At 38.1% G+C, this 27,760-nt stretch overlaps 2 protein-coding genes across 6 annotated transcripts in view; both read right to left on the reverse strand.

Moving 5' to 3' along the window:
- The window catches only part of LOC112571547 (tyrosine-protein phosphatase 99A-like), a 44,234-nt gene extending 27,060 nt beyond the window's left edge, over window positions 1–17,174 (reverse strand). For 2 of the 5 annotated variants that reach the window (XM_025250593.1, XM_025250591.1), the window contains exons 1-9: window positions 16,891–17,174; window positions 15,886–16,005; window positions 8,431–8,567; window positions 8,125–8,323; window positions 7,629–7,752; window positions 6,770–6,954; window positions 4,929–4,952; window positions 981–1,159; window positions 151–265 (exon numbers count right to left, since the gene is read on the reverse strand). In XM_025250593.1, coding sequence (XP_025106378.1) covers window positions 151–265; window positions 981–1,159; window positions 4,929–4,952; window positions 6,770–6,954; window positions 7,629–7,752; window positions 8,125–8,323; window positions 8,431–8,567; window positions 15,886–15,946 — 1,024 coding nt within the window. In that variant the 5' untranslated portion in view covers window positions 15,947–16,005; window positions 16,891–17,174. The remainder of the gene's footprint in view (window positions 1–150; window positions 266–980; window positions 1,160–4,928; window positions 4,953–6,769; window positions 6,955–7,628; window positions 7,753–8,124; window positions 8,324–8,430; window positions 8,568–15,885; window positions 16,006–16,890) is intronic. The other 3 variants (XM_025250596.1, XM_025250594.1, XM_025250595.1) reach the window with 2 other exon arrangements.
- Window positions 17,175–21,005: 3,831 nt separating this feature from the next.
- On the reverse strand, window positions 21,006–27,251 carry LOC112572579. The gene is made up of 2 exons (XM_025252320.1): window positions 26,939–27,251; window positions 21,006–23,557 (listed from the first exon to the last, which is right to left on the reverse strand). The coding sequence occupies exons 1-2, from the start codon at window positions 27,023–27,025 to the stop codon at window positions 22,502–22,504; spliced, it is 1,143 nt and encodes a 380-aa protein (XP_025108105.1). The 5' UTR covers window positions 27,026–27,251; the 3' UTR covers window positions 21,006–22,501.
- Window positions 27,252–27,760: the final 509 nt, after the last annotated feature.

Genomic DNA, 27,760 nt, shown 5'->3' on the forward strand with positions numbered 1-27,760 from the left:
AACAGTGTCTTCAGTTATATCTGAGAAAAGACTAGATACAATATCATTTTAAGCTAAGTAAAGAACCAGCATACATCAGAATAAATCAAAGAAAAAGGAACAAACTGTAGATTTCTCTGGGCACATGACATTGCGAGTGCAGCAACTTACACCCTTCCAAGGTCTGAACAGCCAGCTCTGCCTGTGGTCCATCACCATTTTCATTGTATGCCAAGATAGAAACTGTATACCAAGTGAAAGGCTTCAGATCTTGTAGAACCATCTCCTGCAATATTATGATTATCATGAAATGTTTTGCTACATTATTCCCTAAACAGCTAAACACTCAGTGCATTAAAAAAAAAAACAACCCACAAAGTGGATTTCTATTTTCTAATGAATTACTTGCAATATGCTTGTTGTGATACCTTCACAAACATCTTTAACACGCTGGCAGTGATGAAGGAATACTTGACATCTGCATATTTTAAACTTAAGTCATAGCTTTGATTTACTGTGTCACTTTTAGTTCCCTGATTTTTTCTTTTTTTAAAGTGCTTGAATTCTTGAATAAATACGCAAGTTACTTTGTGATGTTGTCAATGTGTTAAGATACGTACCAAAAAAAAAAAAAAAAAAAAAAAAGGCATCAGAAGTCAGATAGTGTAATAAAACTTGAACTATCAAATAAAATTTGAAGTTACTAGCAAGTTGACAGTGCTGCCATTAGTTTGTCACAAAATGTACTAATAAGTTACTGCCATAAAATCAAGTCGACTCTAGTGATGTTACAAAAAATAAGGTCTTTACTTCTTGCCCAAATGCAGAATTGACATGATTAAAGGCTTTTTTCACATACATGGAACTGTTATTTGCTTACATTTGGTGATTTCATTTTACATTTTACGTTTTACGTTTGGTGGATTCAGCCCAGTCATTTTCGCTGGGTTACAACCATACCTTTCACTCTGCAATACTATCTTTATTATTATGATACTAACCTTTTTGGTGGGATCCTCAATTTTGATAGGCTCATAATTCATGTCCTGCTGGCTATAGCTAATCTTATAGCCCTTAAGGTCCCCCATGAGATGCTCCTGCTGAGGGCGTTCCCATTTTATGTGGATCTGTGTGTCAGAAATACTCTCTGCCTGGAAATTGTAAGGTGCCGCTTGTGGATCTGAAAAAGAGCAGCAGGAGGTGAGCAAAAAAATTAAAAAAAAGAAAAAAAGAAAAAGAAATCAATAGAGGATTTAATACTTGACAAATTCAAGCAATTACTTAAATTCATTATGCTGATGAATATTAAATGCACAGAAGAAGAATAAAGTTAGGTGGGGGGCCAGGACAAAACCTAAAGACAAAGAATTTAAATAATGGATTTAAATAAAATTCTGTAGAGTAGAAGCATATTTTAACTGTTCTACTTTATTAATATAAGCCACGTTGTTTGTAGTTAATCTGGAAAGGTTTCCTATTTATTTCAAAGGTCAAATGAACCTACTTAACATAGGACAGGAATGCATGCATGCACCCAGTTAGTACGTTTAAGATTTTCTCATTCAAAAATAAATCATTAAAAAGTCTCAAATGTGTCTACCCATGCACTGCACTTACAGTTTGACTCTAAAATAAATTACACAAAAATTTTGTTAGCACTGATATTAACATTAATGCCTGCTCTGCGATGATAATGCATGATGCAAGGTTGAAATGTTTTCTATTGAAGACTGACTACTCATCATAAAATAGTGAAATTTCTGCTTAGTCAAGTTTGAATATAAATTTTGTCTTTTGTCAGCAGTAAAAACAAATTGCTTTGTAAAAAAAAATCAAACTGTTTTTATAACTAGATATTTAATGAACAAATTGCTTCAAGTTCTTTTTAACAAAAGTGGCGAATGGCACCTATTTTAGACATAACATGAATTCTGGTTTTCTAATGCTTATAAATGTTGTTATTTTGAACTTCAGACTACCTTATGTCTCTCTGACCGGTCAAAGTGGGTCTTGCATGCATTCAGTAATAATAATTCAAAAAGTAAAAACAGCCAAGAACATTCTGAAACTCTATTTTTATCACAACCAAACAAAGCTCTGACCAATACAAGTTCAAGCAGTATTTCTATTTCTTTCCCTACTAAACACTTTCTTTTACCCAAAGCAGTCAATAGTTTGTCAAATATTTCTAACACCTTGTCTAATATCTGCAGTTCATCATGCAACAGTGTCAAACACTTTTTCTTTGAATGTTCATCATCAGCATCATAATGCATGTGCTTGTGAGAAATATCAGAGTAAAAGAGTGTAAAATACATTTAGTTAATATGTTCATATTCACTGTCTCCAGCTCCTGTTCTATCACATGTAAAAGCCTTGCAACGGTGATACAGAAAAATCATGCAAAGTCAAAATATGACAAAATGCAGCATACATCTTCTAACTGACAGCAATAACATTAACAATCAAGATTATCTTTATTAAGGACATTGTAATGTTAAATTTTATTTTTAAAAATTTTCTGCAAAGCACCCATGTCGCTATAGTTATGGCTTACACATATGAATATATATTAGACAGAACTTTAGCAAATTTTATCAACAACATAGGAATAACAGAGAAAGAAATCTGAGAATAATTATAACAAGAAACTATCTACACACGAACACCAGAGTGTGTATTAACAACAGATTTATCATATTTATTTTTACAACTGTGCCCCTAGCCATTACAATGGTAAATGATGTCAGCTGTTAATCCCTTTCTCTCCCCCTCCCATACCTCTGGACTCAGAAATCAAACTTCCACTAACATTACACACAGTTATGTTAGGAATTAATATTCAGAGTTTTGTCTGCTTTTTTTAGATAGATTTTTTGCTTTACCTCTTCCTATACAGTACATACTTGCAGATTACTACAGCTTTAATACATTTTAGTGAGTTAAATGTGTGCTTCTTTCTTTACCATTGCCCCATCCATCTTGCCATCCTACTCTGTGCACATCCTCAACAGCAGGCTATGCCCCTACCTATCCAGTTCGCTTGAAATGAAAATATGGCCAACCATTCCATTGTAACTAATGCAAAGGCGCACATATTCTGCAGTTTGTTCTCAGAATTCACTACATACAGATAAAAGCAGATACGCAGACATATTATTATCTTTTATCTTCAGACAAGCCAAATGTCCAGTGGAGCATAATGGTAGAATCCTTATATGTATCATGTTTGGTCATTGCCAGACTGCTCTCAGTGAATGCATACACAGCTGTTTTAAGGTACTTCCTGTCAAAACAAGCATCTTCTTAGTCTAAAGAACTGGTGATAGTTATCTCCCTAATCTATGGAGCCAAATTTAACACTTTATAAATTTCTGATGAAGGCAAAATCTGAACTCCTTTTTCTAATTATCAACCTTTCAACCATCTGCTCCTGTCAATGAAAAAATGCAGCTTATTGTAGAAAACCATTATTTTCTGTTTTTTCCATAAGATTCCCGAGTGAAAAATGGCCTTGCTTAATATCCCTGCCTATGTATGTACTTTGTCAAAGATCTGTGGGCATTATGAATATGTGCAAAAATAAACACCGAGGTCAGTCAATCAGCAGTCCTAAAAAAATATGTTACAGGAAACAATGTTTACAACTTCTTTAAGACATCATACAAACAAGTCATGAAGGATTTTTTCACATGAAGACAGGATTTGGGGCATGAGTGTATGACTTCCTGTCTCCCTATCCTTCAAGGGAGATTGATTTCAGTTCCCACACCTAATTTTATTCTTTAGGCACAGATGTCTTCCACAGTGGCTTAAAAAGTAGCTGTTGCGGACATTGAACTAAACATAGAAATAAATCCCAGAACTGAGGTATAAACCAACATGTAGTGTTCCAAGCAAGCTGGAGGTTATAATAAACAGGCACACTGCAATGCAACTTGTGACAAACAAATGTTCTTAACAACAAAAGTACTTTTTTTCAGCCACAAGCAGGATTAACAGTTAATAAGATTAAACATAACTGGTACATGCACAAAACATTTGTGTGCAATCAAGTGAATGACTGACATGCATCTGACTTTTAAAAATATTTACATAAGAAATACAATATTGATAATCATTATTACTGTGGGCTTTTCTGGGCTACATTTATTACAAATCACAATGACAGACAAGTTTGCCAAATTTTGCTGAGTTCCAAAACCGAAACACTTTATGAATGAATTGCAAGTCACATTGAAATTAAAAGCTAGGAGCTATCCTTAGGTCCTTGTTGAGTCTAATAACAAGCAGAATTCTATATTCATATATTTTTATATGAACGCTTTAGATTTACATAAGGCAAAATATTAAGGACAATTACAAAAACTCATTAGCAAACAGTGTGAACAACCAATTCTCATTCTGAACCTGAAAGGTCTATTTTCCTTTTCTGGCCTGTTGGAGATATGACCTGTAAAATGTTGGTGTTCTTTATAGCATGTACATAAAAAATAAGCACTTAATGAATTTTTAGAAGTTGTCTTATGGGGAATTTTTTCTTAAATTTTCAAATTAAAAAGAAATATTTCCTAAGGTCAAGGCTTGGTTCGTGGTGCTGACTATATTAATGACTGAAGAGCCCAGGATTCAAATGGTTAAGAACAAAGAAAAAAAAAGAAAAAAGCACAAGTCCTAAAGGCTAACAAAATCACATCAAATTTATCATATTTAATTTATATCAGACAAATTTTACATAAAGATACTTTACGCTGCACAGACAAAAGACATAAAATCATCAAAAACAAAATCAGAACAAGAAACAATGCATTCTTTACTGTTCATTGTTCATGCTGTGCAGTTGGTGGCAGACGGACACTATGTGACAGTGTAGGGGCTTTGGTAATGTGGGATCAAAAACTGTATCACACCGCACAATCAACACAGGCATAAAGATACTTTATACTCACGAGCATCTTCTTCAGTTACATTTCCTAAAGATAAACCAATACTCACAACTTCAGCATCTAAAATTCTCTATGGGTTTTCTAAATTGTAAAGAGGAAGTTCAGAATATGCGAATGCAAATGGAGTACTTGTGCAAGTTGGAACATACTGAAGATAGTGTAATTTTGTATGAAGGGCAGAAATGGTAATAAATGCCTTTATTCCATTATTTGTGCACTTGAAAGATAAGAATGTTGTCCCTTAAAAAAAAAAATCAACTATTTATATTACACATTAGTTGAAGTAGTTTAACAGTTATACATTTGTTGTTCAGTAAAATATGACGAGTCCACACTGTCGATGATCATCTTATGAGAGTAGTGTTCTTTCAATTTACCAACTTGAGGGGGCTAGCTCTTCGCATTTTGGTTTCTCTGCATTGATCTGTTTTGTTCTAAGTACTCAGCTCTTTGCTGATACAATATCCTTATCCTTGTGGTGGACTATATGCTTGCCTGTGGCCTTTCTGTTTTGTTTGGACTTTCACTGCTTTAGTGACTGTTGGTCTTCCCTGTTTCTTTACTATGAAAAAGAGGAGCAGGTGATCTTGCATCACCACACATACGCTGGCCATAGGATCATGTATACACCAGCTACTATACTGCAAGACTGTGTTAGTCATTGAGTGGTAAAAACAGATGGTAGAGAACTGCATCACCATGCCCTTTGTCACTTTTCCACAGAACTGTATGATGTCACCACACTTTTCAGAAGTTTACTTTAATAGTAACAAGAGATGTGTGCATTTAGGTCAGAAGTTTATGCTAATGACAGGACCAACAAGTGGCACGTGTGTGCATAGTTATTAGAGTGTACATGTAAGGTAATGTAAAAGTAAACTCTTGATGTCCATATAAATGATGATGTGTCTATGGCTCTGTATCTGTGTGTTCATATGGGTGTTGACATCAGTCATGTTAGACAATATGAGTCTTATTTCCTTTTCTTTCTGTAAAAATTTCAACTGTTTTTTTTTTTTTTGTGAAGCCTGGTGAGCCTGCCTTTGCTCGCATTATTATTATTCCTACAAACTTTTTTAATTTTTAAATTATAATTCATGTGGGGTTTTTTTTGTGTATATTTTATTATATGCTAGGGTACTTATGAAAAAGATCCAATACTACTAGACTAGAATATTTTCATCTTTAAACCCTCAGTCATAACAATATAGTACATTTATGATAATGCTATGGCAGAATGCTAAATTTTAATTAGCATGTTTGCAAAGTTTGCCAAATTATTAGTTAGTTCATTCTTTATGCATCATCTGTGTCCCTGTAACTTCGGCTCTTTTCATTTTTATGCCTCATTTTCTCCCTTTCCATAAGTGGAAACAATCACAGCTTCTTCAGGACTAGAGATGTTTTGACAACAAAATACCTTAGCCACAGTGCATGCACACAGAGCAAATGTGTGCCAGTCTAGAATACTCTATCCTACGCAAATGTTACATGTGTAATGCTGATCCTAGCCCTAAACATTCCTGTTGTAAGAGTTTTGCAGATGGAAATGCAGCCATAAAATACTATACAACATTCTATGCTCACTCTGGGACCACCTCAGGCCTTTCAAACCACCTCACAAATCCCGCAATCTGTATTCTGCAGGTGTATTTTTCATTAATTTTTGTTATAAACGTTTGCAATAATATTAAATCTTCCAAGCAGCATTTACTCTCTTTTTTCATAAATGATCATAGCTGGAGAGCGAACGAAAGAAATATATACTCAGTTGTTAAAATATAAACAGCTTAAGTAAATGGTTTTACAGCATTATTGTCATCAAAGAAATTAAAGACCTGTACCTTCTTCAGTGTGGAATGTATTACTGTAGGGATAGCTTCGGCCCACGCTATTCTTGGCAAAAACCTGCAATGTGTAACACTGCTGTGGCTGCAAGTCACGAACAGTCACCTGCATTGTGGTACTGGAGACCACCCGCTCTTGCGGCCTGCCTTGATCACCACCATCTCCACTCCCCTGACAAGGACTGTAGGACACAAACATGGGTGGTAACTTTACAAGTTTGCATATCTGATAGGTTTAAACGGCTACCAAATGAAATTTCCTCCCATCCAAAGGTAATTTAACAGAACTTCAAAGGTTTGTGCAATGTTGAAAAAGGAATAAAATAATCTGACAAATGTCTCTGTTGTCTACCATTATTTCAGAAACTTATTGGAATCACCACCAATCTTTCATAATGTATTTAGGCATGTATACAGGACAAGCTTATAAAAAGTACAATGAAAAAATAACAAAATACAAAATATACAATGAATAATAAAACTGTCATCTATAATCAATTAAATCCTTGTACTTTGTAGTACATGAGACATAAGTACGTATTGTGTATCACAATGTAGCATCCTATAAATACATATCTAACATTCTAACAATTTGGAAAAAATATGGGAGCAAAAGAACTGTCCACAAATGAATCAGTCATTACTTTCAACTGCAGGTACTAGTAAGAAAATCTGTCATCAAACACGAGCTGCCATTCTGATAAATTGAGCCCAGGCAACAAAACAGCAACAATTTTCCCAGAATAAAAAAATGTTGAAGAAAGGTAACCATTAAAGAAAATTCAATGTTTTCTAGAACAGTAAAATTCCTTTCAAACTTCCGATAGAGACCCTGTGTCTCCTGCAATGACTCTACCTTATCTGGATGATGTAGTTAGTGATGGGGCTGTTGTTGTCAGATTCACTGGGTTGCCATGACAAAGTCACCTGTCGAGATTGAATACTGTCTATCTGAACCTGACCAGGTGAACTGGGAACATCTGCAATACAATTATTCAAATATAATTTGCATCTATATGATGATATTGTTGTTTGTTACAACATGTTGACCATTTTTTCCCACTGTACAATTCAAATCTTGACAATAGCCGTGCATGCAAGTCATAATAGTACTTATTTTACATTCTCTTGCAAATATTTTCCAGTAGTCATATATCTTTCTGCTTACCATACACGAGTATATCATCAGGTTTCTAAATGTCATCATGTGTGTGTGAGAGATAGAGGAAAGAGAGACAATGAGCAGAAGAAAGAAGTGACCAGTTCAACTTCACTACATGCAGTTGAAAAGAGCTTAGCTTTCCAAATAAAAAATTTCAATTCTTGTGTAATTCAGGCAAAAACAAAAATACCTTGTACAATAAGCTGCCAACTGATGTTTCGCTCTTCAGTTAAAGAGGCATTGCGGACTAACAGCTGACATGTATAGAAGCCAGTATCTGACACAAGCAGCTTCTCTAAAAACAGGCCATAACCATCTACAATGGCCAGCCGCTTGGCTAATTCATTGTCTGCATAATTCAAATCCTGGCTGCCACCTCCCTGTGATACCTGCCAAAAACAATTACCAAAAACAGTTAAAAGCAACATAAAAAATTGTGTGAATGTATGTGAATTGGTATTTGTATATATGCTGTTACCATATCACAGTCACTCACCAGGAATAAATCCTCCTTCTTCCACACTGTGCCTTCGACTTGTTCATCTTGGTCTGCCAGAGAGCAATCTAGTGTAACATTGTCTCCTGCTGTTTGCAAAACGGGACTCAAACTTGGGGATGCTGTTGTGTTTTCATCTGAAACAATAAAAAGACTTTTAAGAAAAATTGAATTCAATACATTAAAATGTCTGCAGACATTCATCTGTTTCAACCTGGATTGACTTTTCAAAAAAATCATATAGCTAGGAGTCAAGATGCTAAAAAAATTCCCTTTTCAGTTTGTATCTGTGCTACTTATAAACGGATTTATGTTTTTGTTCATCAGCCAGGGAGAGTATTCACCAGACAATTCCAAACAACATGAAAGGGTTCAAGTTCTTATTATATTCAAATGTAGCCTATATCCCCCAAATTGTGGTTTCCATGACTACACCAGTCTTCTAACGTACAAAAAAAGAAACGTATGGATAAAAATATGCAACCAGAGAAACATGTATGACCCTGGGACCCTGATGCAGGTTTAAGTAATTAATTATCCGTTCCAGTTTTATTTCCCCTATAATTTCTGATATAATCTCTAGTTTCTCAAACATAAACTAAAAACAAGTGAAACAAGCTCATTTCCAGTAACACTTATGATTTAACGAAAAAAACTGTTACCTTCCCTGCAGAATTTGATTTCTGCATGTATCTCCTCAGTTTATAGACATGTAAGTTACTGTTCTTAAACCAAAATGTCTTTCTCCTTATATATATAATACATCTACATCATAACACTATTATACTATTAGAGACAATATCCACTACTACATATGTAGTACCTATATGCCAATAACTTTTAACTTCTAATGTAATTTTAAAACTGACTAAACCATCATTAATACATTACAATCTGTGTGTGTGTGTGAGACTGACAGCGAAAGAATGAACAGAGACAAGAGTTTGAAAGCATATGGACAAACATTTATACATCTACAGTACATTAATGCAAACAAGTACACCATTTCACTACATTTGTTTTACTCCTTGTATTATATATGTATAAAATATACTGCTAACAAAGAGCAATCCAACCATCTTTCAATCATTTACAAATTGAAAATACAAGTACAGGTCACTTTTCACATACTTCCAGTTCCAGTGCAGCCAACTCTGTAGTGAAAAGAACACACCAAGCCAGACAAAAAGGTGTCAACAGCATAGCCACCTACATAATGGCATGATGCTGTTAAACATGTCATCTATTTCTGTGAAGATCAATACTGCTCTCCCCCAAACCAAGATATGGCTGCAGGAGCAGCCAGCCATGCATTAACTTTTTTCAAAGAGTAAGAGTTGTCTCATTGTTTCCCATTAAATGTCATAATCTATTGATTTCCCCAACACTTCATGGATTTCTTTGCCTTCCTGGTTTAATCCTCTCTGTAACTGGTGAAATACAACTGTACTGCCCCTCCTCTCTCTCCCATAAGAGCAACATTACAGGTTTCATTTTACAACCCACATTCCTGATAGCACTTCTTTCTGTGCAAACTGCATTCTGGTGTAAAGCTGCCTGAGCATGAATGTTGGCATGGCTAACGTAAGTAAAATCCTCATATGAGACTGCTCTAATCCTGAGCTTGCTCTTCGGAAAACTGATTGCACAAACAGAAAAGAAAATCCAAAAACAAAAAAACACAAAAACTGCATCTGATGTCTGTGATTGATATATGCTTGTAATAAAATAAAACCAGTCATTTTATGAACTTTGCAAATGGTTTGATACTAGACTTAAAGTTGCAAAACTATTATCTCCTGCGCATTAGCCACAATCCACATTTTGCAATGTTTCCTGTATTCATTGTTCTCATCAGCTCTATCTGCAGAAAGGGAAGTAGATAGACCATTTTAAACATTTGTGAAACATCAATGATAAAGCTTACTTCTCCCAGCTGACCAGGCTATGGAATGGGTAGCTTACTCCTTAGAGGTTTGGAGAAGGTAAGGCAACAAGAGACGAGACTAGCACCCCTCTATCTGCTAGAACCATAAGATCATGGGACTTTTACCTTTACCTGCAAAAGTCTGTGACACATTGCTAGCTGCTTTGCTTGTGCTTACTGTTAAAAAGCTTTGTGATCAAATTCATACCGGTCTACATTTAAGGCCTATGAAGCCCTTTCCTTGAAAGCTCAAAATCCAGGGTCAGACAAATTGCTTGCTTCTTCTTTTGTCCATTGTCATTCCAGACCAACAGTTCAGGTCTTCTAGCTCAGCTCATAGCATACTTAAAAATCTGAGGTTCATCTCATTTTTTGCTTGTATTATACTTCCATTCCACTCACCTAAGTGAGGAACAGCTAACAGCGTGGCATAATGCTGTATGGAATACACCCACTGACATAAACTGACATTTGACCTCTCAAGCAAGTTAGTTTACCACACACCATTTGACCTTTCTCTGCTCTCTGATGGGAAAATTGTCTTCCTTGCCTCTAGCACTGTCCTACTTTAAAATATTTATCCAAGAAAAAGTATGTTTGTTTACAAAGCCACAAACAAAAGGTGGCTGAAATTTTATAAGCTGGGCACAACTACTGGTGCATAAAAATCTATGGCTGTCTCAATTATTAATAAGAGATCTGATGTTCGCCACCAAATTTATGCATCACAGAAAATGCACCCAGTGATCACGTGTCTTATGGGAGGGATCAGCAACATCAATTCTACTTTATATTCTCGATAAAATGTAGAGGGAGAGGTTTAGTCTAGTTATGTGGGTCACATTTCAATTTCATCTAAAAGGAGAGACAGAGATAACCTCCCACAATTGGAAATTGTTGAAAGTAACAAACCATTTTGTGGTACACAACAATGTAATATGGACGCATGAAAACAGTATGTCTTTCGCCCTCCTCTCCACACACCCCCCCACCTCTCAGGAAAGTATCAACCTCCTTCTGCCTTTTACTTAACCCACCAAACTTGCTATGGGGAACAGCGAGGTTTTTAATAGTGGGGAAAGTCAGATGAGCTCAATAGCATATCGATAGCAAGTTCCTGGTTATCTCATCAGCCAGCAGAGGTTCTGACCACCACTGTGGGCCACTCTTCCTCTGCCCAGGAACCGGCAATGTGTGGTGTTTGTTAGATCAACCGATCTTACAATCAAGCCAAGAGTGTAGTAGCTATAAATGAGACCAAGTTAATAAGTTAATGAATATCACTATGGCACATGGATTGAAATAGTTATGAACATGTGAATGGGCATGTGTATGTGTGTGTTGTTTACAATGAGATTTGTTTGTTTGTTTTTGTTTTTGCAAATAATGAATTATTTGTAAGGTAATGTGTAGATCCATCAAATTAAGATGATTTCACAGCATTTTAGCACTCTCTACAATTAACAAAAAAAGGTATAGAAAACCCTTTCAAGTTTCATTGATTATTTTCAAATATACTGATGCTAACTTTATTATAATGAAACTTGCATTGTTTCACAGTTTTTACATTTTGATGCTCTCATTCATAACTAAAACAAATATATAGTAAAAATTTGAACATATTATTGTAATTTACACTTCAGTGACAAGCATGCGTATTTTAAAAGAAATTCTGCCTTGCATTTTACGTGTGCATGTCTTTCATTACACACCACCCAACAATACTTAAGTAAAGCTTTAGGTTCAAGGTTTACCAAGGTTTAATTACAAAAAGAAATCTATGGTGAGGTTTATGGATGTCTGCAATGAGGGGTATCCATAACATATGGCTTAAACTCATCAGCTGTTAAATCTGTCATTTGTCTATTTATTTCTATGTGAATCTTGCAATAGCCTGCAAATATTTTGAAAAGATTGTTAGTTTGACCTTTTCATGATGTTGAAATGAAGCACAGCATACGCATGTGTGTATGCAGGGGTTGTGTGTGTGTGCATGTGTATCTAGCCATGTCAACTACACTTGCCCCTCTCTCATTGTTTGCCACGATGAAATAAACCCACATGCCCAAACGAGAATCTGACGCTTGCCTTGTAACAAACTGCATTATCCTGTTAGCATATCAAGTTCCATTCTTAAGTAGCTGCTGTGCGGTCAAACATAATTGTAGAGTTTGTGTGAGCTTTAGATACTTATTCCTTTTGCTTACACTAGCAAAACTTCATATTTATTCATTTATTTTAATGAATTGTTGAATAATTATTGCTGTCCAATATAACTACAACAAAAAAACAAATTTATCATAATGTGCTATCTGATGCGTGGGGCATGGCACAGAGCCGATCAGTCCTCTAATGGGCTCAGCTTAAGTCTCTAGCCATGCTGAAATCAGATCTCTCCTACCAGCAATAATACATACATTATGAACTGTGCTTTTGGAGTGCACTGGAACTAGCTGTAGCATTCACTATTCATGTGTTACACCTTTAGATCCACATAACTGGTGATCCATAAATGTACAGTAGATGCCTTCATGGTGGCACACTGCAGATATTCTGCACATCCACATTTCACCAGTTCCCACCGCAAGCACTGCAGCATTATTGTCTTATTTTGCTAGAAGAACAGACCTAGCCTAGTGTTTTTCCAGTTGACCAACAAAGGTTTTTAACTCCCTAACTTTATTTCTCATCTTCCTAAAAGGTTCAATATGCATCTCAATATGTCTGTAGCTAGGACATCTGATTGTCTGTAAAATAAAGCAGATGCAAAGCAAAAGTAAGCTTGATTTAGAAACCCATCTTTGGACTACCAAAACCATTGCTTATAAAAAAAAATAAATGCCAGCTTTAATCTTTAGACAACCAATGACGCCTGTATTGATCTGTTAAGTGAATCTGCTTCATTGCTGATGTATTGGACTTTTTAGATGGCACAGGGCAATTCTGAAATTGTTGCCAACCAATCCTTACTCAAGATGGGCAGCCCAACTAGGTTCAGGTCAGAGTGACAGTAGCAGCTTGGCCTACCTTGACTTAGACCAATAAAGCTGGGTGGGAGATCTGTGTTAGAGTAGCTAAGGCAGAATAGACTTGTTTCTGCACTGAGGTAAGTTGTCATTGTAGCTTTCTTTAAATCTGGTGGATGTTCTTAATTACAACCAACCAGCATGTTATTCCTAGAGTTCTCACAAACATTGAATTTCTGAACTGCTGATAAATACCAAATAGCAAGGTCAACTCATATATTATAAATATAAGTTATCATGTTTGGAAATAGCAGAAGGATTGTCACCAACAGACTATTTGTCATTGACTGATTAGCCAAACCCAGAAAAAAAAAATCTATGACTTTGAAACATTTGTTTCCATATTATTTTCTTCGACCAAGTGAATAACCAGCAGTTCCAAGTTTAATTTCCTTTTTGATCAAAGTTTTCCTTTTCTGACAGTTGTTTAAAATTATACAAGTAGGGTGCACAGTCAAAGTGTCTTATCTGGATTGAAAAACGTACTATTACATTATTTTTACTATATTATAACAAGTTTCAATTATTAACTACAAATCATGCACAGGGATTCAGATGTCATATATGTAAGCTGTACTAGTATTACACACTAACAAATAAATCTTGTACAAGCACAAAATTGCTAATAAAAAAAAAGAACAAGCTTTATGTAAAATGTCAGTACAATATTTTTTAAATATTAAAAGTTAAACATTTTCAGTTTACTGCTTTATCTCATCTCCTGCTATTTTGAAAGTAGAAGAAAATACACAAAATCATGTAACCCACATTTCAAACAGATGCATACAATGTACACACGTATGCAAACACATGCACACACTTGGCTGTGTATACACCCATATGCACAAGGCCATGCACTCAGATGCAAAACTACAAATTGCTAAAAAAAAAAAAGTCCTCAAGAGAGCTTTTACAATCATAATTAATAAGGTAATAAGAAGTGGATGCTTTTATAAAGCTGGCATAAGCTATTTCCTGTCCAAGTGGCAGTTTTACCATAGGTGTGTCTCATCAATATATATAAAGGATGGAAAGACATGGAAAACATACTGCATGATACATCTCCCACAGTCACACCAACTTAAGGAGTCTGTGAACTCCCTCAAATGTATGCCACTCTGAGATCAAGGAGTATGTGCTTTTACACTAGAATGAAGAAACTCTAACACATGACTTATTATAAGTAATAACTACCTATAAATGCACATAAGTGCATGCATGCAACTCATCAGAGATCACCGCAAGACTCCGTAGTATTCTGATACAATATTTAACAACTACATCGCCATAGTAATGTTAGCATCTGTTTTTGTGTACTGCTGAGAGATCCTTCATTCCACTTACACTAAATGACCTCCCAAACAGTAAGTGTTCCACTTAACAACTTGTTGCCCCAGTCACTTTTGTGTTCTTAGCCACTTTCAAAACAATTTATCTGCGTAGCATTCTTCACCCTGCCTTCTCTTTATAACAGTTTTATACAATCATAAAATTTCAACATATTCATTTTTTTAATTTCTGTATTTCTGAATGTTGAAGTATACTCTGGATGCATATTCCTAAAGCTGTGTTCTCTTTAACTACTTTTGGTAATACTACATTTACAGATTTAGAATGGATTTTTTTTTTTTTGGGGGGGGGGGGTTACATTACTTGTACTTTTTACACAGTTATGTGTTACAACATAACTCAATATTTTCAAGCTTCTGTCTTTTTTAACTCCAACATTCTTTGAGCAACACAGGGTAATCCTATGACAAATGAAATATAACTGTTCACTTGATATTATCTTCTGCAAACTTCAAATGTTATGTTGGTTTGTTCAATACTTCTATTCATGCACAAACATCTACACTATTACAGTACTAGTGTTAACAATATGCATCTTAAAACTAAAATTGTTTAACTGGCCTACCCATTTTGCATAAAATTTTTAAAATACACTTGGCTGTTATTAACTGATACTACTAATCAAATGAAATAGCAGATAAATAAAGGATTTATATATTGACATAACTTTTCATTATTAGTTGCCAAAACAAAAAAGCATCCAAGATTAAAATCATATAATGGCATACACATTTATGTTATAAATGAAATTTTCCCTTCTCTGTATGAAGAATTGAACAATGGAATATCTATTATGCAAATATTACAGAGTTAATCATAAAGTATACCAAAGTTAGACCTCTTAAGTATATTTGTTCAACTGATGTTTGCTTGCACACACACAATTTTTCAAATATGTGCATGTATTCATGCAAATGAAAAGGAGATTGCAAGAAAAAAAGATATAGGCCATATTAGAGACTTTAAAATAAACAAGGTATACATATTCAAATGAGTATGATGAAGCCCAATGACAAAATATCTTTTGTTCTATCTAAAAATATGTACATTGGATCCTCTTTCTCTCTCAATCTGTATGTGTGCGTGGGTGGGTGTTAGAGAGAGGTTTATAAATATTTGTAAGAGAGTGAAAGAGAATTGATCCCATCTTACCTGATGAAGCTGATAGCAGTAAACTAAAAATAGCTGAAACCATCAGGTGAGCTGAAAACATTCTTGTACTTTTTGTGGACCAGATTCGAAATGGCTACCACTGGATTTCATGCTAGTCCACTGTAACAAAAAGTTAAACTCTAATCACAAAAACAGTTCAGAACAAATATTATTCATCATTCTACAAACAGGGTCTTCTCCTTCTTTTTCTTATAATTATAGCTACTATTTCAATTTATAATACAAAAGTATGTCCATCTAAATTTTTAAAACACATTATCTAGCAATACTCTAGAACCACATCATGGCATGTTGTCAGTTTGCTCCAAATAGTTTGATCTTTAATTTCATTTCTGAATTAGCCACTCGACAGTTTCATACCAACATGTTTCATTCTCATCTTTTAAATTTATTGTCGCACAATTTCAAAAACTGCTGGGTACAGCAGTGTTAAGGCAAGTAATGTTTTGCTTAATAAATTTAACATTAATTTTATTTCTAAACTTCGTTTCATCTCATCTAGCAAGCTGGTTGAGACATATAAAAATAGTAATAAAATTAACTTGGTCAAGCTTCACTTTTAATGTTTGACTTGACAAATGATTCTGAAGCTACTTTGCAAACACTTGGCACTAACATGAAAAATACACCGAGTGCTAGTATTTTGATTCTGCATTTTATAACTCTTATAATAAAATGTTTTACTTAACAATAACTTTACATGTCTACACCGTTTTATAACCACACAAACATTAGAAAAATAACAGCAAAAAATTCGGTATTTTTCACAGAAGCGCTAAATGTGCGAAGACCTTCAAAGACGAAAACAGAAGACTGTATACAACGGCATGCACCGGAGTAAAAGAGTAACGTCCAAACAATAACACAATAACACACACATAACACGATTAGTCAAGAACGATTCATCAGCATTAAAACGTATCAGTCTGTCCTATTTAGGGCACCATAAAGCAGCGTAAGCCGTAAAGGAAGTGTTTTGCATACCAATGAGGTTTCCTTTGATCCGATGCTGAATTTAAGCCGCAGACTAGAACCCTTCCGAGAGGCTCCTTGACCACTTGGAATTTCCTCCTCTTCATAAACCGCTCACTTTTGAACTATACTTCCTGACGACCGATCCAAGAAAAAATAAGAACACAGTTCCAATCATGTAGTCTAGGTTTTTTCCGAGTCAAAAAAACAAGTGAAAAGATACATGCTAATTTGCAAGCACCGATAACCCAGCAGCCATATTCCCTCGCAAGTAATGTCTTCCGGTCATGTGACTTCTGCAGCTACTGTGTGAGCAGGCGTGTCGTCCTCTGCCAGCAAACTCCAGGCCTTCCAGTTACATGTACACTTTTATGCTCTTTGTATTGAATGATCTCATGATTTTAATCCCTCTGCGGTCAATCCAAGGTATTTAAATATAGCCAAGTAGTTTAATAAATAAAATGCATCGTGGAATGCGACCCTTTATACCCGCCCCGCCCCCTCCTTGGAACGTTTTAAAACAAAAACAAAACAAAACCCCAAAGAAAGAAACAAGCAAAAACAAAATGACTGACAAGGGAGTTATAATAACTGGAGACTGCGAGTGTATGGACGACTCATTGGTGAGTTACATGTCTTCGGTAATTATACTGACACGTATATATATATATGTAGAATATGTATGTGAAGCATCGCGGTAACAGCCTGAAAGTTTGGAGATGGTGGTCGGCAGCTGGGAAGATGGTGTAGTCTTCTAGTTAGTATCCTCGACTTCCCAGCAGAAAATATGGCTGGCTCGCCTGGGACTGGAAAATTTTACCTGCCCACTCAATTGCAGGAAGATACCTTCAGTTACTATAGGCCAGTATAGGGCATGTAGGATGGAGAGGACACATTATATGATCGTGCCCGATCGGAGACGGTGAACTTCTCACGCGTGTAAGGGTTTGTGTGTGGGTAGGGGGCGTGGTTGGATTCAGACTTGTATCTTAAGTCTATAAAAAAAAATAATAGGCTTTAATTTCTGTTTGATGGGAGCTGACAGAATATGTGTGCATATGTATTATTGTTCAAAAGATTTAAAAAAAAATAATTAAAGGTGACGCATTTGACATTTGAAAAAATCTCTCTGGGTGTCATTTGTACGTGATGTGAAATGTTCGATACATTTGAAACAAAGAGTAACAATGGTGACACAGTAAAACTATACAAACTGGTCTGGTTTAGCCATGCCACAACACAGGCTTTTATATATGTTTGGTTGTGTTTTATGCCGTGCTAGCAACCACACAGGCACAAAAGTCTAAGACCTTCCTTCCGGCTACCTTACAGACATGCTGACGCCGATCGAGGTGGACTGTGAAAATGATGGCCAGCAAACAGGGAATGGACTGGCCGTACCATGCCAGGATGGACGTGCTGACCGTCTTTCAAGACAGACCTCTTGTCAGCTGTTATAGAGGCGGACTAGTCTAGCAGGGCGACTAGGACTGGTCAAAAAGAATGAACGAAAAACCTGAGTGGGCCTGAGTGATGCTGAATCAAGGATCAGTTGGGTTTAAAAAAAAAAAGCTTTCTTATGTATCTTCACTAACAGTTAACAGAAATGCTTGACAAGATACTTTTAGCGTGTAAAAGAAGGAAGAAGTCCTGATATAACACATTGTTTATTACTTCAGCTGCCCAGGTATACAATTCAGGATTAAAAATAACGATACATGAAAGACTCTGGAAATAAACACTTCACTGAAGAACAACAGCTAGATAACTGAAGAGCAGGTGAATGGTATATGTGTGTGGGCTCAGCTTCAGCGTGTTGACTCATTGCTGGTCTTCAGTTACGATGGGGGTGGGGCTATTTTCTGCTCCCCCGCCCTGTGCAGACGCAAGTAATTACAGAGAATTCATTCAAATTTATAGCAACCCTTTGACTGTAGAGACTACGGCCAAGATCTCGTGAAAGTGTGATATTTCTACCAAGAAGAGGAGAGTAACAAGTGGCACTAGCTACTTACAGTAGGAAATATACCGCCTGTGTCCAATGACAGGTTCACCATCACACGATAAAGAGCCGCGTTATAAGCTCTGGCCCTGGTGTGGGATCCCAGCAATCATCCCTCCCCTATCATCCTCCACCCCTTTCTCACAGGGCAGGATGTACAGGCCATGAGCGAAGGACAGGTAACCCTGAAAAAACACCTGGAGTGCTGAAGACGGAGGTGTTGGGTCACACTGCGCTCCCCCATTAACCACAACACCATACAACAACAGCCGCTATGCCACTTGGAAAGTAGGAAGTGCCTTAAGGTTGGAAGGAGGCCAGGATGATTTCTATTCTCAAAAAAAAAAAAAGGGAAAGAGCAAGACAAAAGAACACCGTCTCATTAGCCTGACAGCCGTATATGCAAAGACCATAGAACCCATTGTCAACCAGCGTCTGCAGTGACACTGGAAGTAGAGAGCTGCATTGTCCCAGAACAAACAGGCTTCTGAAAGTTCAGGGTTAGGATTAGAAAATCCTAGAAAATAAGAAAATCCTAAAAACTTTGTATCAAGCAATCTGAATATGGGTCAAGTGTTTGGATGATAGCAGCCAAGAAACACCAACAAAGTCCAGAACCAAGCATTGAGAATAATCACTGAACCCATGAAAACAACACTGTTGAAAAGATGGAGTGGATAATTGCAACCCCTCCCCTTAACAAGACAAAAAAGTGCTCGGCACGTGTACAAGCCACCAAGTGCAAGAACATCACAGGTTATGCAATGAGTGCCAAACAAACACAGATATCTTCAGACAGGCTCATAAGATCAAGCTTGGTGAAAGAGATATGGCACTACAGAGACAGAAACGACTATCCGCAGAAGTAGAGAACCAGGTCACCTCTATCTTCCTCCCTGGGAAGGGAACCGCTTTACCATCTGCACAACAATTCCGCATTTCACATTGAAGGACGAACACGGTGATACAAGCAAGAAAATACTGACGCTTGCCATGCAAGAAGAAAAAGTACCCTTAAGAAGCATAGATGTTTTCACATATAGATCATCCACAGACGTCATCCAAAATGGAGGAGCTGGGGTATACACCCGGTACCGCGGGAGACAGGCAGACGGTACCCATACCAACAGGCTTTTACTGCCAAAACTACAGAGCTGTGCCCCTCGACACCAAGCTGTACGGACCTGCGGACGCTTTGCAGATGACTGCCAGTTTTATTTCGAGAACTTTCCCCAAAGAATGGCGAAAAATAGGCGAACAACAACAACAACAACAACAACAACAACAACATACCAGAGAATGCTGTAACGACAGCACGATTTAAGGATAGGAGCAGCGAGTCCAGACGGACTAAAATCACCTTAATTCGGGTGTAAGCACTTTTCCTCCTAAAATCAACAACAACAACAACAGCTCGAGTGCGGTCATGCATGTCGTCATTAGATGGCAAGTACAACGCACTTAGTTAAAAGCTTCCGGTATTTGTCGTTATCTAAAAGCATTTACACCGCAGTCGAGATCCAAATCTTTCTGTGCGTGAGAGAAAGATCGAGAGAGAGAGGAGAGAGAGAGAGGAAAGAGTGTTCGCGCACGCACGTGAACATCGTTATTTCTCGGTATGTCCAAGCGTGCAGACAGTATACACACCTTCCCAGGACTTAAAACCTCATTCACTGAATGCTTCTTTCTGAATTTGCTAATGTTTAAAAGGGTTTTACAGTAAACAATTCTTCAAGAAACTCCAATTATTTATCCTAACAGGAAACAATATTATAAATGATTTTACTCATTTGTCAGAGTTGTATTGAATGTGAAACTAAATAAAAACGCTTGACAACTCAGCCTTTCTCCTGTTGTATAATGACAACTGTTGTTGTAGTACTCTTGCTGTTTTATTAATTTACGAATAATTTGGACGGTTGGTTGTATTAGCCATTCTTCCTCTCAATTATTGAATTAACTAAAGAAATATAGAAGTAGAGAAATATTGGAGCAAGAATGTGGGTGTTGACAGGGCTTCTTGTTGTAAACAAGGATACTTATCGATGCTTATACTGTATACACACTTTTGGAGCTAGCCTCCACAGACTGGCTTTCGAAAAAAAGTCAAATGAGCAAAACAGAATGAAGCAAAAAATTTTTATTTGTTCTTCCCAGACACAGCCACAAACAGCCTCACCCGGGAACTTGTTTCTTTATTTTCTTTCATGCCTCCCCCATCGCTGTTTTCTTTTATATCTTTTATTAAATTTTATCTTCTGAAAATACTTATTTTGTTAATGCAGACTGGTTTCATGTTCGAACGAACGAACCCCAAGTAGCGCAGGACGCTCCAGACTATTGCTTTCAAATAATTCCTTCTGTGTCGTAGTTATAATAAAACAAACAAACAAAGAAACAATCAACAACAAGAAGTTTTATTATTGACAGCATGAAGGGAGATCGTCAACGAAAGATGACGATTACCTGACGTTGATGTCGTATTCTCGTCTGTTTTCACGCTGAATATCTCAATACCCCTTAAAAGGGGAAAAGAATAAAGAATCTTGAATATTGAATCTTGACAATTTCTCGTCGCTATCATACTCATGTAAATGCTTATCCTCTACTAAATAACGAGACTTACATGTGCACTTCAGTTTATCACTTCGATCAGAATTAGAAAAAAATATATATATATAATATTTACACACACACATATGTATGTGACTTGATTTACACTAGCACATTTTGTCAGCTTAAGCCTCAAAGCCGATTTATCACCAGAAACCCCTCACGGTTTCAAACTTAAGGTTGCACGAACCCTTCTACTTGGAGGCAAAGAGAAAAAAACAACTGAAACACACCAGTCAATAGAAGAGCACAGATGTATTTCTGAAAGTCGCATTTTTTCTTATTAAAATTTATCAATTAAAAATGTTTCGTTCCTTTTACTAACTGTAATACGTGTTATTTCGCAGAAGACCTAGTCTAACAAACCTTTTCTCCAGGTCTGGCAATTGCATACACTATCCTTTGATCGCTTTACTGTCAGAGGAAAAAGAGGAAAGTATGTTTACAGGTATAACGGTGGCTGATTGACTTCGGTTCTACATTTTAGAGCAGATGAGGCTGCATTCACATTCATTTTCAAATCCCGCCCACTAATCTGGTATATCTGGCTACTGGAACAATGGTCACTGATACACTTCATAATAACTTTGAAGATTGTCGGTCAGATGATTAAATCCCTTCTTTGGCAGTTGAGTGTTCATGTTTGTGTTCATTGGTGAATCTTGTTTATGTGTGGGAGGGGAGGAGTGATTAGAGCATATTGCCTCCAGAACTAGGGGCCTGAGCATGAATATTCTGATTACTGCTCTCATCTTCATTGTGGACGCTCCATTGCATATTAGTTCACTCGAATTCGGAGGAAATGCTATTCGGTTCGAGTCCAGGGATTTGTAAATGAACAACTGCCCCTTCGTATCCAGTGGATGGGTACATAACAAGATAGGCAGCAAAAGGGAAAACTTGAATATGTCGTCCCCTAGATACGGTGAACCACTTACGTTGACTGCTATTGCTGCCCCTACGGTTATAGAACCCTTTACCTTTACTTTCCTCTTCTAAAAAAACACGTCACTCTTTGAAGTAATCCTTTTTGTAAACATGCCTATAAATAATCAGACGCAGTTGGTAGGCGGCAAAAAACAGCAGCTGCAGGAGCGGTATTGCAATGACGGCCAGTCCACACACAACACCGACAGTGAGGCCAGGATGGCTCCAGTCCAGCACCTTCTTGTAGACGACGTTGTGCTCGGGGTCACGTGACCAGTAGATGACGCTGAAGATGACGTAGGCCACGCCGTAGAGCAGCGGGTAGATGACGTGCAGCATGCGCACGGGGCGCGCACCTATCATGGCGTCCAGCACCATGAAGCCCGTGTTCAGCATGTGCACGTTGACATCATGCAGCGAGACGGACGAGTGGTCGGGTTTGGCCGGAAACAGCACACTGAAGTAAATAACCGTGACGATGACGGAAAAGACTTGCACGATGTTGCCGAGCAACCAGTACAGTTGGATGTACCAGGGCAGCGTCACCTCGCTGAGCATGCTTGTCGCTCTTTTGTCCGGAGGCGAAGATCTGACGGGACGTGGAGTGCTGTGCGGGCGTGGGGCGGGTGTCTTGACGTCACTTCCGTTTGCTTCTTTCTTGTCAACTGGCCACGTACCGTGGGTGGGTGTCTTGACGTCACTTCCGTTCTGTTCTTTCTTGTCAACTGCGGAATCTACAACAACGACCGGCGGACTGTCTCCGTTCGCGCTGCTAGCGGTGTCGGAGTTTGGAGGAGCATTGACTTTCCTGGCAGCATCAAGAAATGCTGGGTTGACTTTCTGCCGGGAGAGTCTCCGTATGGCCCAAGCTTTCTCGACAAGATGGTTTTTGGAGGGTGCGATGTTGGGATACTTCGTGCGGAAGTGCCGTTGATAAATATAATACAGCAGAGCCAGGACGGCCCCCAGCAGAAAGTAAGCCGTCAGCAAGATGTAGGTCCACGTGGTCAAGAAAACCAGGACGTGGTGCTGCCAGGCGCTCTTTTTCCAGCTCACGATATCCTCCGTAAGGGCGAAGACGGCGTAGATCCCCAGGGCCAGCCGGTACACCAGGAATACGGGGCGAGGCCATCGCCACTGGAAGAGAAAAAGCACAGCATGGATTCGTTTCTCGCCTCTAGAAACTATCTACCTGAGTCTCTATCTTAGACTATACTTATATTAGACAGTCTACAGTCAGCGGTAAGATAAAAGTGGCAGGTACGTTGAAGGTAAGGACAGTGACTGTCAAGTGCTAAATATATCTATCAGGTCCACCTTCTAGAATATTTTTCTCTCTCTCTCTCTCCTCCCACACACACACAATCCTGACATGTGTTCTTATATGTTCTAAATCTAATTATCTAAATGTGATTTTGCCTGACTAGTTAAAACCCGAGTAATGTTTCCGTCCACATGTTTCTATGAGCTAATAAGAATGTCTAGTATATTTTATTAATTTCACGTATGAATTTACCACACCTCATAATGATGGAACCAGTGAAATTAGAGTCAAGAGACTCCCTCCCTCTCTCTCACGTGACACTTTTACAGTTCTTCTAAAGAACACGACTATTTTTACAACTCGTCAGTAAATCCTCATCTGCTATCATTCTAAGTGCATCATATCAGGACCAGGCGTATTCTCGAACATTTTACCCTAAGGCACAGCTAAACGCAATAATATTTGACATTCATTGTCCATGTCTCTCGGATGTGGAGGAAACAGCACTTAGTCCCATGTAGTCTGATTTGCGTAAGAGGTAGACACCTGCGTTAATTCCCATCAATCTTTCGCTATCACTTGGCTGTATAAATACCAGTCGTATCCTTAATTCTGCTATTAAGGCCTTGCAATTAACGTTGTTTATAAGGACATTTATAGGGTTATATCTGATTGCATGATGATGTGTACCTGGTTGTTTACAAAACCACTTTTTGTTGTATTGGCCATTGGGCTAAACAAGTACGTCATCTCTGCCAGTCCCTGCCCCCTGCCCCCCGCCCCCTGCCCCCTGCCCCTTTGTGAGTGATCGCACTGAGCTGATGGTGAAGCGGACACGGTCTCTCATTGACGACTGCAGCAAGCGTCACCCACGAGGGTGGGATGGGCACAAGAAGGATGACGAACTTTCACGAACATCCGTGAAAAGAACAATGATCCCCGTATCCAATACTTGCTCAACTAAACCTAGTGAACCAAGCGTGCCTGGTCTGGTTTACTCGATATCTGGCTTAAATATTTAGTAGGGCGCACATTGTTCTAAAAAATTAAGCAAATCTCAGTCCAAGATACTGTTTATCAAAAACTGGGTGAATACCCCTTTCTGTTTTCGAGAGAGTAGCAGAAAATCACCTGGACATACAGCGGATTTAAAGTGAAATACACAGTTCTTTCTTCATAAATTTATAGAAAATAAATTTAAGATGAAAAAGTGTGTGTGTGTGGGTGTGGGTGTGTGTTTACATCTAGAATGCGATCCACGTGGGAAGGTCAGCATTATCAGGCAAATCACAACCGGACGCAGACGGTTTCACTCTCCAGCTGCAGGTTTGGATCACACATAACCTGAGTCAGCAGGGGTTTAGAACTATAAGTTCGGGTTGCAGTTTGTGCCCGAGGACTAGCCAAGAAAAAAAAGGCTACCTCTAAATCCTGGGAAAGGTTACACCCATAGCCAAGCTCAATTGTTTGGCCATTGTGTGCACACCGTTTTAGAGAACGTTTCGCTCCCCTGTGCGTTGGGGTAAAGGGGAGTGGGCGGGAGGATGTTTTGCTTGAGAAAATTGGCTAGTTCATCGCTACTATTAACAGCCTAACAAAGACGACGTAAGACTATAATAATGTATGAGCGACGAGCCGTTCACTTCCCATGGACTGAAACAGATTATATGCAAGCAGCCATGACAAGACATTTTCATAGTTTTTAATCAGAAGTGTACATAATGTGTTACTAAATAATCTGGGAAGTGAAACACGCCAAACTGAGAAAATAAAATTCTGACAACACAGACTAATTAAAAGTATCCAGCAAAAAAAAAAAAAAAAAAAAAAAAAAACCCAAACAAACAAAGCAAAAACAAAAACACACAAATAACACCATGGGAAAACAGACAAGTATCGCTTGTACGAACATTGTGCATCCATGGTTATGTAAGATACCGAAGTATTTTATTTCATTACAGAAACAAAATCTTACAAATGCTGCATCTGCTCAGAATACAAATGTATACAAAAGAAGTTTTATTGTCTCATTATCGTCTTTGGTGGCGCCTGACTGAGGCCAGGTTACAGTATTACGCAAGCCGCGTCAGAGGAGACGGGGTTGGGGTTGGGGTTGGGGTTGGGGTTGGGTGATGACCTGCAGTCTAACCTTTGGCAACAAAAATTTCATTTAACCAAACTGACAGACATTTCCCACACGAGTACAACATCTACATTTGACGAAATTAAGATCGTATTCTTACAGGTGGTGGATTGATTCTGCACCTAGTTTACCGCTCGACTTCACTGAACCGTGTCCGTAAGTAGAGTTGGGGATCACTTTGACAACAGTTTGGGCGTGAGCTCGCACAAAAAAGTTTATGGCCGGCGCCCCGCCCAAACACGTCTATGGGTGTGCCTGTGGGTGTAATTGTGTACAATGTGAGTGTTTGTGTGTACGCACGTTCGTGCGTGTGCCAATGAAAAAGAAGTCATGATTTTAAAATGAGCTTAAATGAGCAAATAATTTTTTTTTCGAGGACGGAGAGATAAAAAAAACAACAAACTTTCGTGAAATCTTTGGGCTTTATGAGTGAAAATCCTTCATTATCAGCTTCCAAGAACAGTAATGTGTTATGAGGATGGCTTCAAAACGGCATCGATGTAATAATATGATGTAGAAGATCCTCCGTTACACGCAGACATTTCATTATCATACTTGCCCTGTTAATAGTGCAGTGTTATCTAAGAGTGACCCACCTCTGATAGTACTAGGTACAGCACTCGTACCTAGGAACTGGTGTGGAAACAGGTGATATACTGTTCAGCTCTTGCCACAAGCACACTCATATACACAAAGGGGGCGCGCACGCACACACACACAATACACGCACTGAAAAAAATACGAAAGACAATACAACCGTGCCCAATGCAGTGCCACATGCAAATATCTTGAGATCAGATATACCTAAAGCGTATGCATATGCACGTATACAAAACAAAGATTGACGTCTCGAGCGCATCTTGTTTATAGATCGCCTACCGTGCAATACGAAACTGAGAAGAGATTTTCTAAATAATCTGAATTAAATGTTTTATTTCGGAATTGATAAAGCATTGCTTCACCCAGACTGTAGTTTGTAAAAAAAAAAAAAAAAGGTTAGTCGCACTTCGCGGCAAACAATGTAAGTAAAACTTTCAACGTCTGTGGCTTATCAATCAGTGCATCTCTGTTTTAAGTTGTAAAAGGTGATCGTCACTAACTAGGTGCTCACCTGACATTCACAGAAAGCTTCAGCTTTCTGAAGCTGTAGTCCGAAGTTAGACCACAAGAATTCCCTCCTCACGCAGTTCCTGCGCATGATGCTGGTGATTTTAGTTTGCACAGACCCTCGTGTGCGTGTGTGACTGCTGTGCGTGTTGAACTTCCACTACTTCCTGAAAACTCTACCAGCCACCCTCATGGCGATCAACGGCAGGTAATACGTAACACACTCGCAGTTCCCTGCCCTTTTCTGTCACGCAACGCACCGGAGGAACACCCAGTGAACGAGAAGGCAGGTCGTGGCAGTCAGGTGATCTAGGTCTCCGGGGGCCACGCCGAAAGCTGCAGGATTAAAAATAGCTTAAGATGTGACTCAATTTCTTTCGTTTGACAGACGTGACCACCCTTTTAAAATGACTCATCAAAAAGTGGATTCAAGAATACATAATATATATGTTTGCCGACAAGTAATTTTGGATTGCATGTGAAACATGAAGAGTACTTTCTGTGTGATATCATTTGCCTTATCGTCTATTTTCGTCTTTCTTGGCATATTCGTACGAACGCGCGCGCGTACGCAGACACAGTTATGATTAGCGAGTACCCGCCTATCGAGAGAGGGCCAATGGTACAACTTACCTGAAAATCTGGGGTAAGTGTCACTACTCTTTGCAGAATATCTTATCTACGGTCATTGCGAAAGAAGATTGCTTCATCAATCTGCTGACCAAACCAGCGTCCTTCTCTCCGCTCTTCGTCGTCGGTAGAACTGCTTTTTGTGCATTGATGTGTGAGCCAAAGCCAGCCCTTGTCCCTTGCCTTGGCGGATTAG

The sequence above is a fragment of the Pomacea canaliculata genome, linkage group LG9 (assembly GCF_003073045.1).
Source record: "Pomacea canaliculata isolate SZHN2017 linkage group LG9, ASM307304v1, whole genome shotgun sequence".
In the NCBI taxonomy this organism is placed as follows: Eukaryota; Metazoa; Mollusca; class Gastropoda; order Architaenioglossa; family Ampullariidae; genus Pomacea; species Pomacea canaliculata.